This window comes from Microcaecilia unicolor, chromosome 7, assembly GCF_901765095.1.
Source record: "Microcaecilia unicolor chromosome 7, aMicUni1.1, whole genome shotgun sequence".
NCBI lineage: Eukaryota > Metazoa > Chordata > Amphibia > Gymnophiona > Siphonopidae > Microcaecilia > Microcaecilia unicolor.
This window is the reverse complement of record NC_044037.1, coordinates 58037266-58059475: the sequence shown is the minus strand read 5'-3', so window position 1 is coordinate 58059475 and position 22210 is coordinate 58037266. Positions and strand designations below refer to the sequence as shown.

Below are 22210 nucleotides of genomic sequence, written 5' to 3'. Positions count from 1 at the left end.
CACCCCCTCTCCCATTCATCTTCATATATATTTACTCACTGCCTGATCTTCATGCAGCTGCCAAATGGACTCTGGTCCTCAAAAGTTCCTCAGTAAATTGGTTAGTGCATAAGATGCCACCTGCCTCTATCATTCTTGTCATATAGGCATTCTGCCTCCCTTCCGTCTCGCTTCTGCACTCTCTCCTTCCTTCCACTCATCCCCATACTCTCTCCTCCTTGTTCCCATCTCCCTATCTCCTTATACTATTTAAACCTGCCCACCATCTGCAGAGGCAGCTTATTCAGTTTGCCTGTACTTCTTACAGTGGCGGGGCCTGACTCTCCCTGCTTTTATCAGAATGCACTAGAGCCCGACTGAAACCAGGCTGTTCAGTTTCTGCGGAAACTGAATCTGCGACAAAAATTGGCTACTCAAGTTTCAGCAGAAACTGAAGCTGAAAATGAAACTGCCCCCTGACCTGGCAGCAGCTTTCACCTCCTGAGCCCTTCCCTTCCCCCTGCGACAGCACCTTCCTGGGCCTACTTTGGTGGATAGTGGGTGCAGAAGCATCCCCAGTTGCTCCTGCTCCTGTGCATGCCTGGCTCAGAAAATGGATTCTGAGACTTCCAGCAGCAGTCTTGGCAGCCCTATTGAGATTTGAATTGGCATGGACAAGAGAAAGTGAGGATCACTCTTGCTCATGATGGTTCCATTTTCAAGATGGTTGCCAGGACTTCCCACAGCAGTCTCGTGAGACTGCCACAGGAAGTCCCGGAAGCCATTTTCTGAGCCAGGTATATGCAGGAACGAGTGCCCCGTACCCACCAATGAAAAGGTTTGCTCGACGAGGAGCAGGGGGCTAGGGAGAAGGGAGCTGCCACTGGTGGGCCCATCTTCTACTGAGGATGAGGGGCTGAGAGTGATCACGAGGTGGGGGGGGGGGGGGGCGAAAGTGTCAGTTTCAGCCAAAAATGCACTGGCATTTTTGGCTGAAACTTGAACCCAAATTTCCAGCCATTTTGGATCCTGAATCCAAAATTGAAATTCGGTTGGCTTCTACCATGCACGGGTTCGCTTTTGCTTATTGTGCAAATGTAAACAAACATATGTGTATGGATAGACAGATGGACCCTCCTCAACTAGCACCATTGCTTGAATGAAATGTGTCTTAAACCATGGCAATGCAGGAAGGCCTTACTATGCACATATTAAATATATCTCAAAAGACATTAACTTGATGGAGATGATAGTTGGTTTTAAATACACAGTCTTTTTTCTGCTCTAATGCAACTATGCACTCAAGGACCAATGCTGAAAGTTACCATGGGCCTAACCACATAGTTACTGAGGGTTGTATGTGCCAAGCAATGCAGAGAGGAATTGAGTGTGAGTGTTAGCTCCTGCAGAACAAGTACATGGCTGCACATTACATTAAAGTGAATGCTGATGAGGCCTTTGAAAATTCCACGGCAATGCAGAGAGGTAACAGGCTTTTGACTTGTGATTGCCATGAGAATTTTTTTGCCAGGACCAGGGCTGCAAACAGTCGTTTGTGGAGAGGATTTCATTCCAGTTTTTGAGATTTAACTGCTGGTTTTGTCTCCTTTTGCAACCTGAAGGAAGCCCCTGCAAAGTTCAAAGGCAGACAGGAGGTTACATGTATATCACAAAAAAGGATTTGAGAGAGTATCACTACTTTATAACCTCTAATATTTCTCTCATATATTGGCACCAAAGTATTTTTCTATATGTATGACTATGGTTCTGTGAAGTGCATTGCAGAATATTTTAGCTATAAGGTTGAATAATTCCTTTTGGCCAGGGTTTCGCAATCAGCTGTCTCAAGGCATAGAGGACCATTGATATGAGACACATTTAGCCTTAGTATAATGGGATCACCAAGCCAGCTGTTTGCGAAACTCTGGCCAAATAAGTGTGATGGACTGACCACTTGCACATTACCTGTTCTACTTGATAATTAAGTAAAAATTGTTTCCATGTTTGGGGATCCACTTGAAGTCACTTCTGTGAAGTCAGCATTTTTACACTACAGTTTTGGAGTTAGAAGGGGGGGGGGGGGGGGTTGGAGCCCGTGAAGGTTAAACAGCCCGTTGATTTCTTTCCACCCACATTGTTTTTCAGTGTTGTTTTTGGATGGTTGGTTGGGCTTTTTGCTGAGGCTTTTTTCCCCTTTTCTTCAAAAGGAAATATTGAACCTTATAGCTAAAATATTCTGCAATGCACTTCACAGAACCATAGTCATACATATAGAAAAATACTTTGGTGCCAATATATGAGAGAAATATTAGAGGTTATACAGACAGGAGGTTACAGACATGTGCTCGTGTCTGAACAAAACCAGCGGTGCCTGATCATCTTCATCTAAATATGAGCCTTTCAAAAATTGCTTGCACATACATTTTTGTGGCGCTTATATTTAGGCACAGAAGAACAGGGGTCGATCTGGGCTGGCACTTCTGTTTTCTTTTGGACATGTGCACAAGAACCCACACTTATTGTGAAACCTTTCAGCGCATTCATCCGGCATGCTCCCCCCCCTACCCCCACACCATCACCTTCAGGTTTTCCATGCATAAAATTAGAATACATTTAATTTTCAGTATTAGGCTTGTCGTAGAAGCCAAGCGTTCAGACATCCACACGTGGCTCTACCTCAAGCCTTTTTGCATTGGCCCCTCTTTGACATCCTCACCTGCAGTGTGCTGTCTCTCCTACTTACCTCCGCACTGATGCGCACCCTCCCCCATATGTAAGTTTACTTGTATGCCCTTGCAAGTCAGCTGGTGGAATCAAGATAAAAAGAATTGAAAATTCTCAATTTACTGTATTTAGTGTACCATCCAAAAAAAAAAAAAAAACCTCAAAACACTCATGCTGTTAGCTAATCTGTTTTTCAGTTTCCATGCGTGAGAATAGATGACTATGCTATTGGGTAGTCACCGTGGCTTTGTTAGTTTCTATTTGAATTATTACAAACTTTGTGGATAAACATGGGCATGGAGGGGTGCAGAAATAGGAAGATTAAGTTTCAAATTTATTAAAAGTTTGATATACTGCTTGCAAGTAAAAATTCTCAATGGATTTTACAATAGATTTAAAAATTATATATCCTAGAACAAAACTGTAGAGAAGAGATGAGGGAACTCTATTTAAAATAGGAAATAAGAGATAAAAGCTACGGCATAAAGCACATAATGCATATTGAGACGATAATTGCATTTCCAAAATTTCCTCTCCAGAGAGACCTAGTGAGGGAAGAAAGCATTTTTCAAAAGATCATTCCATCCATAAATTAGTGTAGAGAACATTCCACAAAGTGGGACCTATAATGTTAAAAATCCAGTATTGAAAAGTCATTGCAGAGTTATTGAAAAGAGAGAATAATCAAAGAATTTGGCTGGGAGGACAGAAACGTTTAGCAAGGAATATAGGGAATTAAAAGTCAGGAGAGGTAAGGTGGAAATCCAGATTAATAGACTTTATGTACAGTTGTCAACTTTTTGTAAGTCAGTCTATGGAGGATTAGCAGCCACTGTACCTTGTGCAGAAGAAGGCTGAAGAGGGGTTTCATGGTTGTATTTGCATGAACCTATTATGAGTTTAGATGTCATATTGGGTGCATTGAAGTTGTCAAATATCAGTGACCTGGGCTCAATATAAAAGGCTATTGTAGTAATCTAAATCTGAGATGACACATGAGTGTATGAGAATCTGAAGAGCTAACTTCATGAATAGGTGACAAACTGAGAAATCATCTTAGATTTTAAAAAGAACAATATTTAATGGTATGAGATGTAAATTGAATTGAAGGTGAAATTACATTTATATTCCACAGGATTCCTTGGTGGTTCAATGCAGATCACAAAAAAGTTGACCAGAAAGTTTCTGGGAGGGGTACAGTTTCAATAGTGAAAACATGTTAAGATTATTCCTTAAGATTTTTGTGACACAAATATGTTTTTTTTTTCTTCCTAAGGGGGCCTTTTACTAAGGTGTGCTAGCATTTTTAGCTTATATGAATATGATGGGCATCTCAGGTTTAGCACCAGCTGATTTTTGGCATGAGCTAAAAACATTAGCGCACCTTAGTAAAAGACCTCCTAAATCTCATAGTTTGCTTTTAAATTAACATCCGCTGGTAGTGAATTTCAAATTAAGGCCGCTTGGTATGAGAATAAGAGACTATGAATTCATTTATAAGTTTAAAGTTTTAATAAATTTTTCAGACACATAGTTAAATAGAAGGAACACCAACAACATAAAAAGTAGGGGAGCTACACCATGTGTTATCCCAAAGATCATGGTGTAAAGTTTGAATCTTGCTCGGGCCTCTATAGGCAGCTAACGGAGGGTTCTCAAGGTTGGAAACTAAAAGGTTGGTCAAATAAGACACCCAAAATTTTTACGGTTCAGCAAGAAGATACAGGAACACCAGAAATAAGAACAGGCGTTTTCAGGGATTGAATAGGATATCAAGAGTCCTTGAGATTTTTCTGGTTTTTTGGATAAGAAACAGTTTATTTGCATGCAGTCATGCTCTATAGCTGACAGCTAGGATATATCCTTAGCAGTTCAGGCAGGCTTAACTGATCAGGCTGACTGGGTCAATTTATTCTTTTTTTTTTTTTTTTTTGCTGTCATCTATTTTGATGCTTTTGAGCATTTCCTGTGGGGCAAAAGCATTCACAGTCATGCCTTCTAGCAAGGGAACTATTGCTGTTTTAAGATAGAAAATCTGTTAGTATCTATCTCTAGTATCTCTTCTTTTACCACCCCCTGCTGGTTCCTGTCATTTCTTTCTCCCTTCTTAGCTGACTTTGCAGTCAGTTCATCATAGCAAGTTTCATTTATTGTTCTTCCCCCTCTCCCAGTAATTGAAGCTGTTGCATTCCGTAAGTTCAGTGTCAATAGTGTGCACTAATATACAAAAACCTGGCTCCAGCTCCCTTATCTGGTTCTTGCTGCTTGGCCCATTTGTAGGGAGAGAGACTTGGAGGGGCATAATCGAACGCGAACGCCCATTTGTAAAAACGTCCATCTCCGAGAACGGGTCCGTGAAGTGGCGGGCCGAACTGTATTTTCGAAAAAAATGGACGTCCATCTTTTTTTTTGAAAATACATTGGATTAGGGTGTTTTTTGAGCTGGGCGTTTTTGTTTTTTAGCGATAATCGAAACCGAAGCGTCCCAGCTCAAAAACGACCAAATCCAAGGCATTTGGTCGTGGGAGGGGCCAGCATTCGTAGTGCACTGGTCCCCCTGAGATGCCTCTATGCCAGCCTCAAATATCATACCTAGCTCCATGACAGTAGTATGCAGGTCCCCAGAGCAATTTTACTTTAGTTGGTGCTGCGCGGGACCCATGCATAGAGGAAAAATCGGAAGGAAAAAAAACAAGCAAGTGCAGTCAGGGACGTCCAAATTAAAAGATAGTAAAAGGGGGAATTGAACCAGCAACCTTTTGATTACAAGCTCAGTGCTCTAGCCAGTGCACCACTGATTAGACGTCCTTCCCTTTCCATTAAGCCCCTCCAAGTTTCTGTCAGCCAATCACAGCTCATTTAGCTGACATCTGTGTCAGCTAAACAGCGGTGATTGGCTGACAGAAACTTGGAGGGACTTAATGGAAAGGGAAGGACATCTAAGCACCTGAATAATGTGGTTCACTGGCTAGAGCACTGAGCTTGTAATCAGAAGGTTGCTGGTTCGATTCCCCCTTTTACTATCCTGGTAATTTAGACGTCCCTGACTGCACTTGCTTGTTTTTTTTTTTTTCTTCCGATTTTTCCTCTCTGCATGGGTCCCGCACAGCACTAACTAAACTAAAATTACTTCGGGGACCTGCATACTGCTGTCATGGAGCTGGGGATGACATTTGAGGCTGGCTTACAAGTTGGGAAAAAAGTGTTTAACATTCGTTTTTTTTTTTGGTGGGAGGGGGTTAGTGACCACTGGGGGAGTTAGGGGAGGTCATCCCCGGTTCCCTCCGGTGGTCATCTGGTCATTTAGGTCACTTTTTTGGGACCTGTTCATGAAAAAAACGGGTCCAACAAAAGTGACCTAAATTCTCTCTGAAAACGCCTTTCTTTTTTCCATTATCGGCCGAGCACGCACATCTCTGCTCAGCCGATAACCACGCCTCAGTCCCGCCTTCACCACGCCTCCGACACGCCCCCGTCAACTTTATGCGTTCCCGCGATGGAGTTCAGTTGGAAACGCCCAAAATCGGCTTTCAATTATACCGATTTGGGCACCCACAAGAGAAAGACGTCCATCTCCCGATTTAGGTCGGAATTTGGGTGTTTTTCTCTTTCGAAAATAAGCCTCATAGCCATCATGCAGCAGGACATTTGGCTAATTCCAGAGCGCTCTTGTCTTGTGTATCAGAGAGAAAAGCAGCCTGTCCCTCTGAACCACTAGACTGTCACTGCAATGAATGAACTGGAGGGAAAGGGAAGAAAATAAATGAGAGCCAGTGCAAGGTTATTAGCCATCTTAGCCTAACCTTCAATCTTCCTCTCTCCCTAGGATTTTGATAAATTAACAATCATGATCACCCGAACACCACCTCTCCCAGAACAAGCCTGTAAAAATGTATATTTTGTTTTGTGTAATATATATTTGTATGTCTATCTTTGTATACAGTTACGTATGTAAATACAAATATACACACCTGCCTACTTTCAAACATGATGAGAACAGTTTTCAAAATCCATTGACCTGGGTAAAATGGGCTATTCAAAGATTACCCACCCTTCTATGCACTAAAGGTTCTTTTTTTTGGGGGGGGAGGGGGTCTGTCAGAGCTATTCTGCTTTGATTATAGATACTTTTGTTGTTCCCAGAAGTTGCTACCCAAGACAACCATCTAGTCTGCCTATTGGTTAAGCTGGCCCTGCTATGTGTTGAGGTTTATAGTACTACATTCAGGGCAGATATTAATTCAAAGGGCAGAAGGAAGCTGATAGCCCCCAAAAAAGATGTACAGCGTAATTACACAATACATACCTGAGTGTTTATCAGCTAGTCTTTTATGTTTTCATTCAGTAATTCTAATTACTTTTTAAAATGAGCAAATTGCTTCTTTTCAGTGAACGAGCATGTGTAATGAAGCATACTTTGTTGACTTGTAGTTTAAAAACATTTTGTTAATGTTTTTTGCACATCTCTACAAAAGTAATCATTTTGACTTTTTGCATGTGAAATTCTAATTCCTTGAAAAAATAGATCTTGAGTTATAGCTATGTTTTCTGTGCAAATGGTCTTGCCAAACCTTTTTGGCATGCTTGTTTGTGCATATTTTCATTAATGAGCTACATTGCTTGATTTTGCATCACAGCAGCTCATTAATGCATAATTCAAATAAACTGTTGTGTTAAATTGAATTCATGAGGAAGTTTACTAACATGAAGTACTCTTACTGCTAAAAATAGAACAAAACACGTCTTTGGCAAATTTCCATGTTTCTAGGTATTTTGCATTATTTTTGTTCATTGTCCACTTTTGTAAAGTCACGTCTCACTTTAGTGCATACAACCTATAAGGTAGTTGGAAGTAGACTCTAACGGATAACTTTCATATTCCATGCCCTTTCTGTACCTTCTGATATCATGCTGAACGTTCACTATTTCCCATGGTAATGGTGATATCAATTCATTTTGCAAAAAAGAAAAAAAAAATTAACTGCATTTTGCCTTTTCCCCTCTTTATTCCTTTATCTGAATTGTAGTTTAAATCTGTATTTTGCTTATTTACAGATTACAAAGACTGTGCATTTTCAGAATATTTAAAAACCAAAAAGTTAACACCCTCTCTTCAGCACTTTATTTTGCATGCAATTGCGATGGTCTCAGAGACTGCCAGCACCATAGATGGTCTCAGAGCAACTCAACATTTCCTTCAGAGTCTTGGTCGCTATGGAAACACTCCATTCTTATTTCCCTTGTATGGTCTGGGAGAAATTCCACAGTGTTTCTGTAGGTAAGAATAGTCTGGTTTTTCTTTATAAATTTGTTTATAAATATACATGTTCAAAAGTTTAAAAAAAAATGCTTTTGTGTGACCTCTTTAAATGGGATGTAGAGCATTGGTTTTACTAGTTTGAATTTTGTTTTGTCCTGTGTTCAAAGATGGAAGTTATTTTCTAAAAGTTTTGATGATAAGGAAATGTCTGTGTTTTTGTTTAAAGACATTCATTTCAGTTGCTTTAACAGGTTATCAATAGAAATCAAACAAAATAAAACATGGAAAAGAAAATAAGATGATACCTTTTTTATTGGACATAACTTAATACATTTCTTGATTAGCTTTCGAAGGTTGCCCTTCTTCGTCAGATCGGAAATAAGCAAATGTGCTAGCTGACAGTGTATATAAGTGATAACATTCAAGCATTACTATGACAGTCTGACAGGGTGGAAGGATGGGGGTGGGTAGGAAGTGTGCATGGGGACATCAAAGCATATCATTGATATTCTAACAGGGTGGGTGTGGATAGGTGAGGGGAGGGTGATCAACAGAGACATACAGCTTTATGGTTTATAACGGGCTAGGAACCCCAGATCCTTGTTAAGTCCTTTCTGTTGGGTGTTAAAATATTCAATCATTCTGACTTCAAAGGTCTTACGTTCTTGTAAGGTTTTAAAGTTACCTTTGAGGATTCTCACTGTGAAGTCACTGGTCCAGTGTCCTGGTCCTGTAAAATGTTGCCCAACAGGCGTGGGAACCCTGCTGGCACCAGTACTTAAGTTGCTTTAACATAAATTACCATGTTTTTATGATGACCATCAAAGGATTATCCAGAAACTGACTGGATGCTATGACAGCAATCATAGTTTGAATTACTGACTATTGTGATAATGTTTGATATTCTGCTGCTTTTGTTCACCAGCATCCTGGGGTGTGTATCTAGAGGTGGTTAGGTGATGAAGAGGAGTAGGGAGGAGAGTACAAGCATATTCTGTCAACAAGCAGGATGTCATCAGATACCCTATTGGTTGGCATCATCGGACAGAATGAATAAGATCTGCTTTGTAAAAGCTCAGAAAACTTGGCCCCTCAATCACTTTTGGTCTTCTGTGCTGCCTTGAATTTTCTCTCCTGGAGATTTTGAGGATGACCAGGGCAGATACCTTTGGGATCCAACAATTATATTGGTGGCCCAAGAGAGTCTACAGTTGTGACAATTTTTAGACTTCTGCAAGAGTTACAAAAACAGATTGTGGTTAAATGTGATATCTTTCACATGGATCTGAAACTGGATCAGGTTTGGGGGTTTGATGATGTACAATTCCTGCATCATTTTTTAGTCGTATAGAATTGCCCTGAAGTGGGAAAAATGTATGAACATCTCAGCTAACAAGGATGCTCAGACATTGGATCTTGCATTGAAGGAGTTCCAGGGTGCCATGCTGAGCTACAGAACAGCAGCACATTCATGTACCAGTGTTCTCAGAACTTGAAAACCTTCACACACATCTTTCTCCAAGAAGAAAGTGAAGAATTCTTGGAACAACTTTCCAGTTCAGAAGAATAAGAAACACATGAGCAGGTCCGCCTTAAAGAGTTTGACGCTTCAATCAGGACCTGCTTGATAATTTGGTTGAATGACTATCACATGACAGATCAGTCCTTAAGTATGCCTTCACATATGTCAGCTTCCATGAACACCTAACATTCCAGTGGGATCAAATGGCACATAACTGGTCACAATTGACTAAGTCCTCTGCTCTCTCCAATAGAGAATAGCAACAGACGTTTCCCCCAAAGTCTCCAGTGGAGAATAGCGAGACAAGTTTTCCCCCAGGGTTTTTGTGTTCTGTCATCTGCAGCACCATGCAGGTTTTGGTTGTGGATGCATTCAGTATAGAATGGAAAGCACACATCTTATCCCTTCACACTGATGGAATTTAGATGAAGAAGGAAAAGCATATTAAATAAACCTGGAATTAAGGGCAAAGTTCAGCATGCTCAGGGCCTTCACCAAGCTATTGTCAAAGAAGAGATTGATTCATGTTGTTTTATATAAGCAAATAGGAATGGCTCCTATACCCTCTTCAAGGAGAATTTGAAAATCTGAAATTGCACAGGTAAGACCAAGATTCTCAAACCAAAATGAAGAATCTTCATTATCAATGTTTCTTTTTAATTTGTTATGTAAGCTGCATTGAACCTGAGCTTTCTTGGGAAATTGCGGGATAGAATGTCATAATAAATAAATAAACAAGTTAACCAGTCTGAGTTAACAAAATGGAAAAAGTGCTGAAGGATTATGGGGCCTTTGTTTTGCAATTCAGGAAAGACCTGCTTTCATCGGAAATCATGGAGTTCAATATAATCTGGAATCAAAGTCAAATGAACACTGCTATATTTCTAGACCTCTGCTGTGATCTGTAACTTGCACCATGTGCATATAGTATCCAATAATATTGCCCTGGAACTTGTAAACTATTAAACTATTGGTCCAGAAATCATATTTGATTTTTATTTTTTTTATTTTCTTGCTTATAAAAGAGCTGCTTGTTCAACAAATACTTGACTTTTGCAATGTCCACAGACCATTTGCTCTTCAAAGATACGAATACAAAAATAACTCCACAAGATATCTAAATTGTCCTTTCCTCATAGGAAAGTCATCCTATCCCCTTTAGCATTTTTGGCGCCCTTCTCTGTAGCTTTTCTAATTCCGCTATATCTTTTTTGAGATGCGGTAACCAGAACTTCATACTGTATTCAAGGTGCAGTCACACCATGGAGAAATACAAAGGCATTATAATATTCTCAGTTTTGTTTTCCTTTCCTTTCATAATAGTTCCTAACATTCTACTTGCTTTCTTAGCCATCACAGCATACTATGCAGAGGGTTTTAACGTATCATCAGCAATGACACCTAGATCTTTTTCCTGGGCAGTGACTCCTAGTGTGGAACCTGGCATCACATAGCTATAGTTTGGGTTCCTGTTTCCTACATGCATCACTGAACTTGCTCACATTAAATGCCATCTGCCATTTGGATGCCCAGTCTCGTAAGGTCCTCTTGTGATTTAACAACTTTGAATAACTTTGTGTCATTGGCAAATTTAATTACTTCAGTAGTTATTCCCATCTTTAGATCATTTCTAATAAATATGTAAAAAAAACATTGGTCCTAGCACAGACCCCTGGGGAATCCCACTGTCTACCCTTCTCCATTGAGAATTCTGACCATTTAATCCTGCTCTACTTTCTATCTCTTAACCTGTTCTTAATCCACAATAGGATACTACCTCCTATCCCATGACTTTCTAATTTCCTCAAGAGTCATTCATGAGATACTTTGTGAAATGCCTTTTGAAAATCCAGATATGCAATATTGACTGACTCACCTTTATCCTTATGTTTATTCACAATTTCAAAGAAATGTAGTAGATTGGTGAGGCAAGATTTCCCTTGGCTAAATTCATATTGGCTTTGTCTCGTTAATCCATGCCTATGTATGTGCTCATTTTTGGTGCTGAGAAGTCTGGTCCTTCGGCATTGGAAGCATCAATCTCCATGGCTCCTGGAACTGCATTGGACTCTTGGGATGTATTGGCATCAAGAGTGCAGCATTTACACTTGAAATCAACTAATGATAAAGGCCATCAGGAACAGTTATCATCTGAGTCCCACCTGGAGAAGATACAGGGTTCATTCTGAATTTCAGCGCTGAGGGATAATGATGCTAAACACCAGGTGGAGGCTGGGACGCATCAATATTGCACTTCATTGGAGCACAGCAGTGAAAGAATTGAGGCACCAAGACTGCCTGTGTCCTTGAAGTGCTTCCCACATGAAGAACTGCAAGTACTATATAGGGTATACCATTAAATGTCAGCCAGTCAGTGTTAGTTTTGAGTTCATTGACATCTATACCACCCCTTGCATAGGAGTAAATGGGTGTGTCTTCATCAAATTACCACTCACTGCCAGCCCCCAGTAGTGACTCCTCCTACCTATACTACATCCTCACTCCTACTCCAAACCAAACCCTCTTGCCACATCATCAGAAATGGGCCCTGTCCCTTTCAGTGGTGTGGCAAGAAATGGACACGCACCACTTTTGATGATATCACAGGAAACAAGGTTTCTGACTTCGGAAATCCAAGTTTATGCTATTGGATTATAAGTAAAGTAGCAGGAACATGTTCTCTGCTTTCAGTCTGTACAGTGACAGGAAAAAATACCTTTCCCTTCCTAGTTGGATGATTTCAGTGAAGTTGTATATTCTGCTGTTAACACTTCTGCACATTGTAGTTTCTGAGCCATGTTTAGTAAATAAAAGAATGCTGATAATTATATAATACTTATTTCCATAACGCAAGCACCCTTTTTGCTAGATCTACAAACTTTCTTAAAATTAGAGATGAAAAAGAATGTCTGATAGCTTCACAGTTGTTGTGAGGATAGCGAGCAATGCAACCATATCAAATGTGATGAACCTGAACATGCCTATCCTGTAGAAACAAATGTTGGATGTCTGATAGCTTTCCTGAAACCAGCACAAACACATTGTCTAGCAAATCAACTTTTTGCTATGTCCCAAACTGGCTAGAAATTCTAGTACTCAAGTTAACTTTGTCTAATTGATTCACAGACTGCATAACATACTGTTGCAGTCTACCAAGACTGCTCTTAACAGATGATCGGTTCCAGTTGGCTGCCCATCTCTGCTCGTTTTCTGTTGATTTGTAGGGTTTGGAACACTGTCTTACATTCATACCTTTAGATCTTATTACTTTCTAGACAACTTATTCTGAAAAGACAGTGATTTGGACAAGTAAGTTATATAGAACTTCTTCAGTTAACATTCAGCTCCCCAAAAATCATTTGCTTGAGTTGCTTCTCACAATCCAGAACCACTTCACACTTAAAGCAGCCTTCCACTATGCGAATCCCCACTACTATGGCTGATTTTATCCTGCATGTCGAATGAGAAGGTGCCGATGCTTACCTGTAATGTGAGTTTCTTCATAGTCAGTAGTGTAAATAAGGCCCATAAACCTTCCCAGTTCCTGGGTAGTTGCTTCCTAAGCTTTGTAATAGACTATGGGGCACAGTGAGATGGCAACTATGTGGAAACTGCCATATATGCTTAGAAAGCTTTCTTAGTTTTGTTTTTCAGCTGTAAGATAGGGCTATTTGTTTTTGAGCTGTGTTGATGGGAAGACGTCATCCACTAGTGTCTGATTTTTCCTGCTGTCTGTTGAGAATCCCTATTACAGGTAAGCAGTTGCCTTCTCTCCTGCCTTAGGTCTCAATCCAGTCTTCAGGAATTGCTCAATCACAGTGGTTTTCAGTATATCTTGAAAACCAGACTGCTCTTGTGGGTCCCAAGAACTGGCCTGAGAACCACAGCTTTAAATATGTTTCTCCTTCAGTGTTCTATTATGAGACACTTTGGTGATACTCAGAAAAAAGGCTGGGAAGAATATGTATTACCATAAAACTAAACTTTGTATTAAAGGCTGCCGTTAGTATACCAGTGGAGTGTAATTTTCTGATTCTCTTGACATAATGTGCAAAGTCACAAATGTGACATGTTTGGAGTTTATTGCCTTGCTGGTGATGAACAGGATCCCAAGAATATTGTGTCAGTCTGTATACTAGAGTAGCACCCATGCTGCCAATATATCATACTATTCAACTTTTATCAAAGGGTTATCAGAATAAAGTGTCACCTGTCCTGTGATTTCTAACCATCATTCTACATTCTGTTTTAATGTAAACTTCTTAAGCATCACTAACAGTCAGTTACACTGTGTGTTCTCATCAAGGCTACCGTTATAAATGGCATGCATGCATATTTATGTGACTGATTCAAAGACGTTTGGAAGTCACATCCTTGCATTTCAAATGAATTCTGCATAAATACAACAAGAGTATGGAAATACCAGATACAAGAAGAAAAGAGGCAGTGTTTCAATAGCTTTGACCAGATACGTTGTTTCAATTGTTCCAAAAGTGGTGCTTTAGTTGTACTGCAGTACCTAAAGATTAAATGCTGTGTTGTTCTTGTGAGACAGCTTCATACAGTTTTATGGACAATATGAAAAGTCCTTCAGATAGCAAGCTTGAAAATGAGGTTTGGCATTCAAGCACAATTTTACTTCTAGAATCTCTCTGTATATACTGTATAAATCTTCATAATTTTTAGCAATAAAAGCAGTATTAACATTTTTGACCCAGAATTCTCTTCCTGCTCCTTTCTATTCCTGCTCCGTGAGAACCAAAACTTGGATCTGGCACTATAAGCCTTCGTGTGCTGCTACCTGAGGACATCCCATCCCCCCCCCCCCCCCCCCCAATTTGATATTTTCTCTCAACTTATTTTGTTACATTCATGACAGTGACCATTAGGCCTTCCAGAACCCTGTAATCATGGGCCTTATATCCATATACTAAGGAGTCCTTAAACTAACCTTCGCCCTAGCATGCCCTTACATGTGTCTTTCCCGTGCGCTAAAGCCATTTTTAGTGCAGTTGGAAAATGGCTGATTTTTCATTTTCGGAATTAATGGCCATAGGCTAAAGTTGCCATTTAGTGCATGGTCACTAGCAAAGATTAGCGTATGATCCCTTATCACCACCTATTTTGTAGGTGATAAGAGCTCACGCACTAAATAGTTAGCATGTAGTAATGCAGACACACTAACTGATTAGTGCAGAAACACCCTTCTGTACACCAGGTACACTTCCTCTGCAAAAAAATTAATATGATTTTGTAGTGTGCACTTGCGCATGCTGATTGCAAAATTACTGCAGGATACCTCAGCCCTTTTATTCATGTGCTAGTGCATACCGCAGCTTAGTAAAAGGACCCCAAAATGTTAGTTACACAATGGTTCTTTCTTCCTTCTCCTCTTTACTCTTACCTATGAGTGCAGTTTCCAGTGCATCCCCAGCCAATCTAAAATGGAACCCTTGTCCTTCATAATGGTGTGCAGCACTAATATCTGACTGGTCCAGAACTTTTATTTTTAAAACCAATACAAGCTACCACAATAAGGATTTTCAGTTTTTACTAATTCTTCATAATAGAAAAAGAAACCACATGAAAAGTATTTTTATTTCAGAAGTGAAGTTTCAATTTAATATGCCAAGTACTAGAAAGTATTCTCTGTTTTAGTGATTGTAAGTGAAATGAAATAAAAAAATATCGGGTAAATATTCAGCCACAATAATGAGCATTTTGCTGGCTGCCACCTACATTATTCCCAGATATTCAGTGCCAGGCCATGTCCGGGCTTAGGAATGGACTATCTGGTTTATATGACACCAGCTAACACGGATAAGTCTGTGTTCAGAATTAAATCAGCATCTGGGTTTCTGCATAAAGGTAGGACTGTGTTTTATGTGGCCCGGGAACCGAGAATACCTCCAAAATAGCTGGTTTTCATTTAGACACTAACTGCTAATTTTCTGTTATGCTATGCTAAAAGTGGCTTCAGTGTGTGGGGAAACCCACATGGTAGTCATAGTGCAGGCCACATTTTAGCGCAGCTTAGTAAAAGGGCTCCTATGTATGTTATGCTTATAGCGCTAATACTGAAAAAGATTTTGTAAAATAGAGGATGTTTGCAAAAAAAAAAAAAAAAACAGTTGGTTTTACAGCTGATTATATAGGCATCTACCTGTATTGTAAAACTTGTATTAATGCATAAAATGATGCACAAGAGTAATTCTTCATGGGAGAGAACTGAGTATTCCTCAGGCCAACTCGCATATGTTTTTGTGGCATAAGATGAAAAATGTCACTGTACAAAGAACACCAGTAATTTAACTATTTGTGTTTCAGGAGTTTTTCAGAGGTGAATCCATAAATATAACCCCTGCTCTGTAACATGTTTCTGTACACAGCTCGTAATCTTGGGGTCATCTTTGACTCCTCCCTCTCCTTCTCTGCACATATTCAACAGACTGCTAAAACCTGTCGTTTCTTTCTCTATAATATCAGCAAAATTTGCCCTTTCCTTTCTGAGCACACTACCAGAATCCTGATCCACACTCTTATCACCTCTCGCTTAGACTATTGCAACTTGCTTCTCACAGGTCTCCCACTTAGCCATCTCTCTCCTCTTCAATCTGTTCAAAATTCTGCTGCATGACTAATATTCTGCCAGTGTCATCATGCTCATATTAGCCCACTCCTCAAGTCACTTCACTGGCTTCCTATCCATTTCCGCATACAGTTCAAACTCCTCTTATTGACCTATAAGTGCATTCACTCTGCAGCTCCCCGGTACCTCTCCACTCTCATCTCTCCCTACATTCCTCCCCGGGAACTCCGTTCATTGGGTAAATCTCTCTTATCTGCACCCTTCTCCACCAGTGGGCCAAAGGTGGGCCCAGGCCCACCCACTTTGGGCTCAGGCCCATCCAGTAGCAGTACACCTATGATGTGGCTGGCAGGCATTCTTCCCAAGCCCCACCAGCCAGAAACTTCCAACAACTGTCCCTCCTGCATACCTTGTAAATAGATCTTCACCTGCAGCAAGTAGCTGCAGGGCCAACATGAGCAGTGTTTATTAGTTGCTGCTCGCTGCCGGTGAAAATCTATTTAACAGGTATGCGGGGGGGGGGGGGGGGGGGGATGTTTGAGAGACCATATGGTATGCAGGTGAGAGAGGGAGAGACCAAATCACTTATGGGACAAGGCGGAGTTCTTCTGCCCACCCATCTTGGGCCCAGGCCCACCCAAAATTGGGTGTCTGGCTACGCCCCTGTTCTCCACTGCTAACTCCAGACTCCGTTCCTTTTATCTTGCTGTACCATATGCCTGGAATAGACTTCCTGAGCCAGTACGTCAAGCTCCATCTCTGTCCCTCTTCAAATCTAAGCTAAAAGCCCACCTTTTTGATGCTGCTTTTAACTCCTAACCCTTATTCACTTATTCAGAACACTTATTTTATCATCCTCACTTTAATATTCCCTTATCTCTTGTTTGTCTGTCCTAATTAGATTGTAAGCTCTGTCGAGCAGGGACTGTCTCGTCATGTTCAAGTGTACAGCGCTGCGTATGTCTAGTAGTGCTTTAGAAATGATAAGAAGTAGGTAGTAGTAGTAACTAACAAGTTTAACTGTTAAACTTGTTAGTTTACCTGTATATTTAGTATCTTGCTGATAGCTTGAACACCTAGGGGAGCAATGGTCAAACTAGTACTTCTGACTTGCAGGGTTGGAGATAATAACACAAAAGTATTATATTTTTGAAAAAGCATTGATGCCTCTGCTAACCTAACCTTGATCTTGGGAGCACCTCCATGCTATGCATCTCAGAGTACATGTGGTGTTCCACATTTTCACATTGTAGGTGGGGAGATTTTCAAAAAGCACATGTCCATGGATAAAATCGGTTTTGCCCACAGAAATAGCTTTGATCATTGCACTCTTGGATATGTTCTTCATGAAGATTCAGCTGAATTGTTAGTCATAAGAGCATAAGATGTACCATCCATTGAGCCCAACATTTATCTTGTAATACTTTCTTCATATTACCTGTGTTAGACTTTTATGTCGATGTTGCCAAGTACCATAGTAAATGTTGACAGATAAAGATTTGCATGGTCCATCCAGTCTGCCCATCAAGATGGTCAGAGTTGAACCTGTCACTCTGCATATGTTCTACTTCATGATTAAATACCGGTATACTTTATCTCTCTCTCCCTGCCAATTTTGTGATACAGACCATAGAAGTCTGCTTGGCACTAGTCCTACTTCCCAACTACTGGAGTTACCGTTGAAGCCCACTTCAGCCTCGATCCTGATCTGTTTTTCCCATTTACGGGACCTAGACCAGCCTTCATCTTCCCAACCTCTGAACTTGCTGTCGAAGCTCACTATAGTTATGAGGTCATTTAAGTTTTGCTTTAAAATTGGATTCCATCTTTTTTCTGTGTAGTGTTTTTCTGTGTTTATCCCACACGTTCTTGAATTCCTTCACTGTTTCTATCTTCACAACCTCTCGTGGGAGGGCATTCCAGGCATCCACCACCTTTTCTGTGAAAAAGTATTTTCTGACATTGCTCTTTTCTCTCACCCTGCAACTTCAACTCATGACCTCTAGTTCTATCACGCCCCCATCTCTGAAAAAGATTAGTTTGCATATTAATACCTTTCAAGTATTTAAACATCTGTATGATAATCCCCCCCCCCCCCCCATTCCTTCTGTCCTCTAAGGTATATATATTAAGGTCTTCAAGTCTCTTCTCATATGTCTTTTGGCACAAGCCGTATGTCATTTTTGTTGCCTTCCTCTGAACCATCTCAAGTCTTTTGATGTTCTTAGTGAGATATAGAGACGTATTTTCAAAGCACTTATACTTACAAAGTTCCATAGTAAGTGCTTTGAAAATATGCCTCATAGCCTCCAAAATTGAACACAGTACTCCAAATGGGGCCTCACCAACAACTTGTACAAAGGCATTAACACCTCCTTTCTTCTACTAGATATGTCTCTTTCATGCAGCCTAACATCCTTCTGCTACAGCCACCGCTTTGTCACATTGCTGGAACCTAAGAAATGGTATACTGGGCAGACCAATGTTCCAGTGAGCCTAGTATCTTGTTCTAGTCGATGGCCAATCTGTGGCACTCGGATGAAGTGCCCAAGGGATCCTAATGGAAAGATCCGTTCATTTTTCACTCTCATCTCCAGGCAGTTTGTATTCCTAAGCTAGTCTAGTTAAGTGGTTAGTTGACTTGTCCCTTAGAAACTTGTGCAGCCTTTTAAAATATTTTTTTATTTAAGTAATACACTACAATATATTCCACAATTACCTGCTTTCTGACTCATTGTGGATTACAGCAAAAGAGACCAGTTAAACATTGGGAAGTTACAAGAATAATATAAAAGTCAATGTTTTAGAAAATAAGTTTTAACATTTTTTATGAAAAATCATGCAGTATGCCTCTAATCTAATATCCTTAGGGGAAATAGTTCAAATTTTTGCTGCCTGATAAGAAATCAGTGAAGTAAAGATTCACTTATAGTTTATATTCCCTGCAGCTGGAAAATTAATCACTAATTGGCAACTACTATATAATCTATTTGTTGAGAGAGAATTAACAGAGGGAGCATTATATGATGGAGCTAGTCAGAGAGCTATTCTAAATATAGCACAGGGTTTAAAAGTTACCCATCCCTCCAAAGGCAGCCAGTGTAACCTCTGAAGAAGAGGAGTCATCTGATCAAATCTCCCAGCACAGCATGATAATTATGCTGTTGTGTTCTGTTAAGTTTGCAAGTGTTTCCATACAAGTGTTTGAGTGTGTCATCTGTATATGTATAAAAACTTGTAAATTAGACAAAGCCTTCCCAAACAAACTCATTAAGACATTAACAAGAATTGATGACAGGGTGAACCCTGAGGGGCTCCACTTGTGGCTGACTAGCATGCAGAAAGTCTAGTTGTTTTACTCTTTGTCAATCCTGTGAGAAATCCTTTAAACCAATGAAGTACTCTCCCTGAGAGCCCAATATTGCTTAATTTATGTAATAAGATTACATGATTGACTACATAAAATGTGGCTGATAGTCAAATTATAATAGTAGTAATCTGATTTCATTTATCAGCATACCAATAAGAGTTTCACTGCTAAATCCTGTTAGAAACCGGATTGAGTAGAATGTAAGATATTAAGATGACCCAAGTAACCTGTTAATTGGATTGCTGCTAAGAGTAAGACAAAGCCCTCCAGCACTTTCTCAAATAATGGAATATTTGCTATTGGTCTAGAGTTAGAAAGATCCCATTTCCCTCCAGATGGATTTTTAAGAATGGGAGTTAGCAGGATATTTCCTAAAGCAAGAGTAAATTGACCTTACTTTAATGTAAGTTCTATTCAAGTATGAAATTGGTTGGGAAGACATTTTTAGTAGATAGGTAAGGCACCTGTGTACATTGTAATGTGAGGAGGAAACGTGTTCAATAGAGTATAAATCCTTTGGGGGACCTAGTAAGATGTCTTCCTATAGTCTGTACTGCAGTAAATTTGTTTTAAATGGGTATCCACTGGTTCTAGTATTTTAAAAATAGGATCCATTATTGTTTTTCTTGAACATACCAACAGTTTCCCTTAGAGTACCTCATCTTATCTGGAACATGCCATTCTGCATACTTGACCAGGTTGGAAGATCATGATCTGTGGAACTTACTATGCTTGTTCTGTTTTCCAGCTATTTTTACCATTAGTGGGTTTTGCCTGTATATGATGCTGTGCAGTTTGGATCAATAAAATTTTGATTATAGGTCTAGTTTGCCCTTATCTCATCATCAAAGGGCCAGAAAGGGCTAAATGACAAAAGGATGGACCTGTAGTTTTTATTTTTTGCTGGAATCCATGATTTTCTAACACCACATCCTTGAGGCAAAATTGAGCATCCTTTGTCTTTATTATCTGTTTGTATGATAGTGCAGTTTTTAAATGTAGTATTCCAGTCAAGAGTAGCCCATTAATTATGTTTGTGGATCCGGCATGTCTTCTGTGGTGCTAATAGAAAAGTTGAAGGGTGAAAGTGGTCTTAAGTCAGGTGTATTTTTCCTTTATTATGCTGATGCAAAAATATAAACTGGTAATTTATGGATTTCCTCAGTGTACTGTTCAAAGTAGTGTGGTTTAATTATGGCCTGGTACTACTCTTCAGGTGACAAACATTGTATCATTTTACCTAGATTCTTGTTTCTAAGTTAATCAAAAATTACTTACACATATTTAATTACTTCACTGTATCACTGTTTTGACCTTTTCTAGCTTCTAATTCTTGCTTAAATAACAGCCCAGCATGTGTCAGGTTTGTTTTACTCTAATTATTTATTTTGGGTATTTGATTTTGGCAAGTCATCATTCACCCTAGTATCAAAGAGTGTAAGGTAAGACTTACAATAAGGAAATAGCTTTCATACTTTTATCAGCAGCATTAAGTGTAGTAAGTATGATTATGTTTGTGTTGTCATTCGTTTGTGTTTCCCCAGAGGAGAGAGAGTCTTACTTGGGATAAACAACAGGAAGGTGAGATAATCCATCATTTTGAAACCTGTTCTCTGGTGATGGATGGATAGATTGGGAAAGTAACTCAATAATCTTTTTTTTTTTTTTCAGGTTATTCACAGATCAGTGAGCATTATCGTTAATAAAGCTTTGGAATGCTTTTGTGTCCTTGTCTGCATTATTCCTCCAGTTTTGACAGGAAAAGACTTTTAATTTGGAAGTAACCTTTGTGTTTAAAGCTGCATCCTATCAAAACTTAAGTGTACGGCAGTATGTTGGAAAGTCTGTCATGAATAATGTATTTCTCTGATATGATTACACATGCTGCAGGAATTGCACTTTGTAATGTCCCTGTTGCTTTTTTCATAGTAGGTTAATTGAAAGTACTGGAACTGTTTAGGTCAGAACTAATTTTTCATTCAGACCTTTAGTTTGTAGCAAAGTATAGAATTCTTTTATGATGGTGGAATGCATATCAAGTGCTTTTTAAGTGTTCTGCCTTCTATAGAATCTTGGGTAGTGCACCTGTGTCTACATACAGGTTGCTCTGTTTTGTGGTTGAAAGTCTTGGTATCAAATGTTGTAATCCTTACGGGAACATGCTTTGCTAATGTAAATGTATTACAATATGAGCAGCCATTTATCAAGATTTATTTAATATTGCAAGTCAGGTGTTAAGTAATTAAAACTATAATTTCTCAATATTAGAGCATATTATTGAAAACCATGCTTCTGTTTTATTAGGTTTACCTCATAAACAAAATTTCATTTTCTGTTCCTGTGATCTTTGTAATTTGGAAACCTGTTTTCTTTAAAGTGGCTCCTGAAATTGCTAAAACCCTGGCCCTATATAATCTTGTCTGAGCAAGATGCCTTCTCCTCCTCTTCCTGTTTCCACTCCTAACCCCCTCCCAGTAGTAAGTAATAAACTGACACAAAACCAATTAAGAAAAAAAATGGAATTAGTTTGTGCAGAGGGCTGATTGCTGTTGAGTGGGAATCATTTCTGATAAAGTTGTCTACTTGGTATAGGAATGTGTATGCAGGGCCAAATCATGTTTTGATGTATTATTTTCCAGCCTCCCTTATAAGAGAGGCTGTGGTCCATGATTTGTAGAATACTGCTTTAAAGGAAAGAGGGCAGTTTTTGCTAGTTGGACTAGGTTATATTGTGTGTATTAATATATATGTTGGGAGGGGGGAGGT

General features: G+C 39.6%; 1 protein-coding gene across 2 annotated transcripts in view; it reads left to right on the top strand.

Moving 5' to 3' along the window:
* CHM (CHM Rab escort protein) overlaps positions 1-22210 on the top strand; it is a 243774-nt gene that overhangs the window by 98236 nt on the left and 123328 nt on the right. For both annotated transcript variants that reach the window (XM_030209030.1, XM_030209031.1), the window contains exon 8: positions 7759-7981. In XM_030209030.1, coding sequence (XP_030064890.1) covers positions 7759-7981 — 223 coding nt within the window. The remainder of the gene's footprint in view (positions 1-7758; positions 7982-22210) is intronic.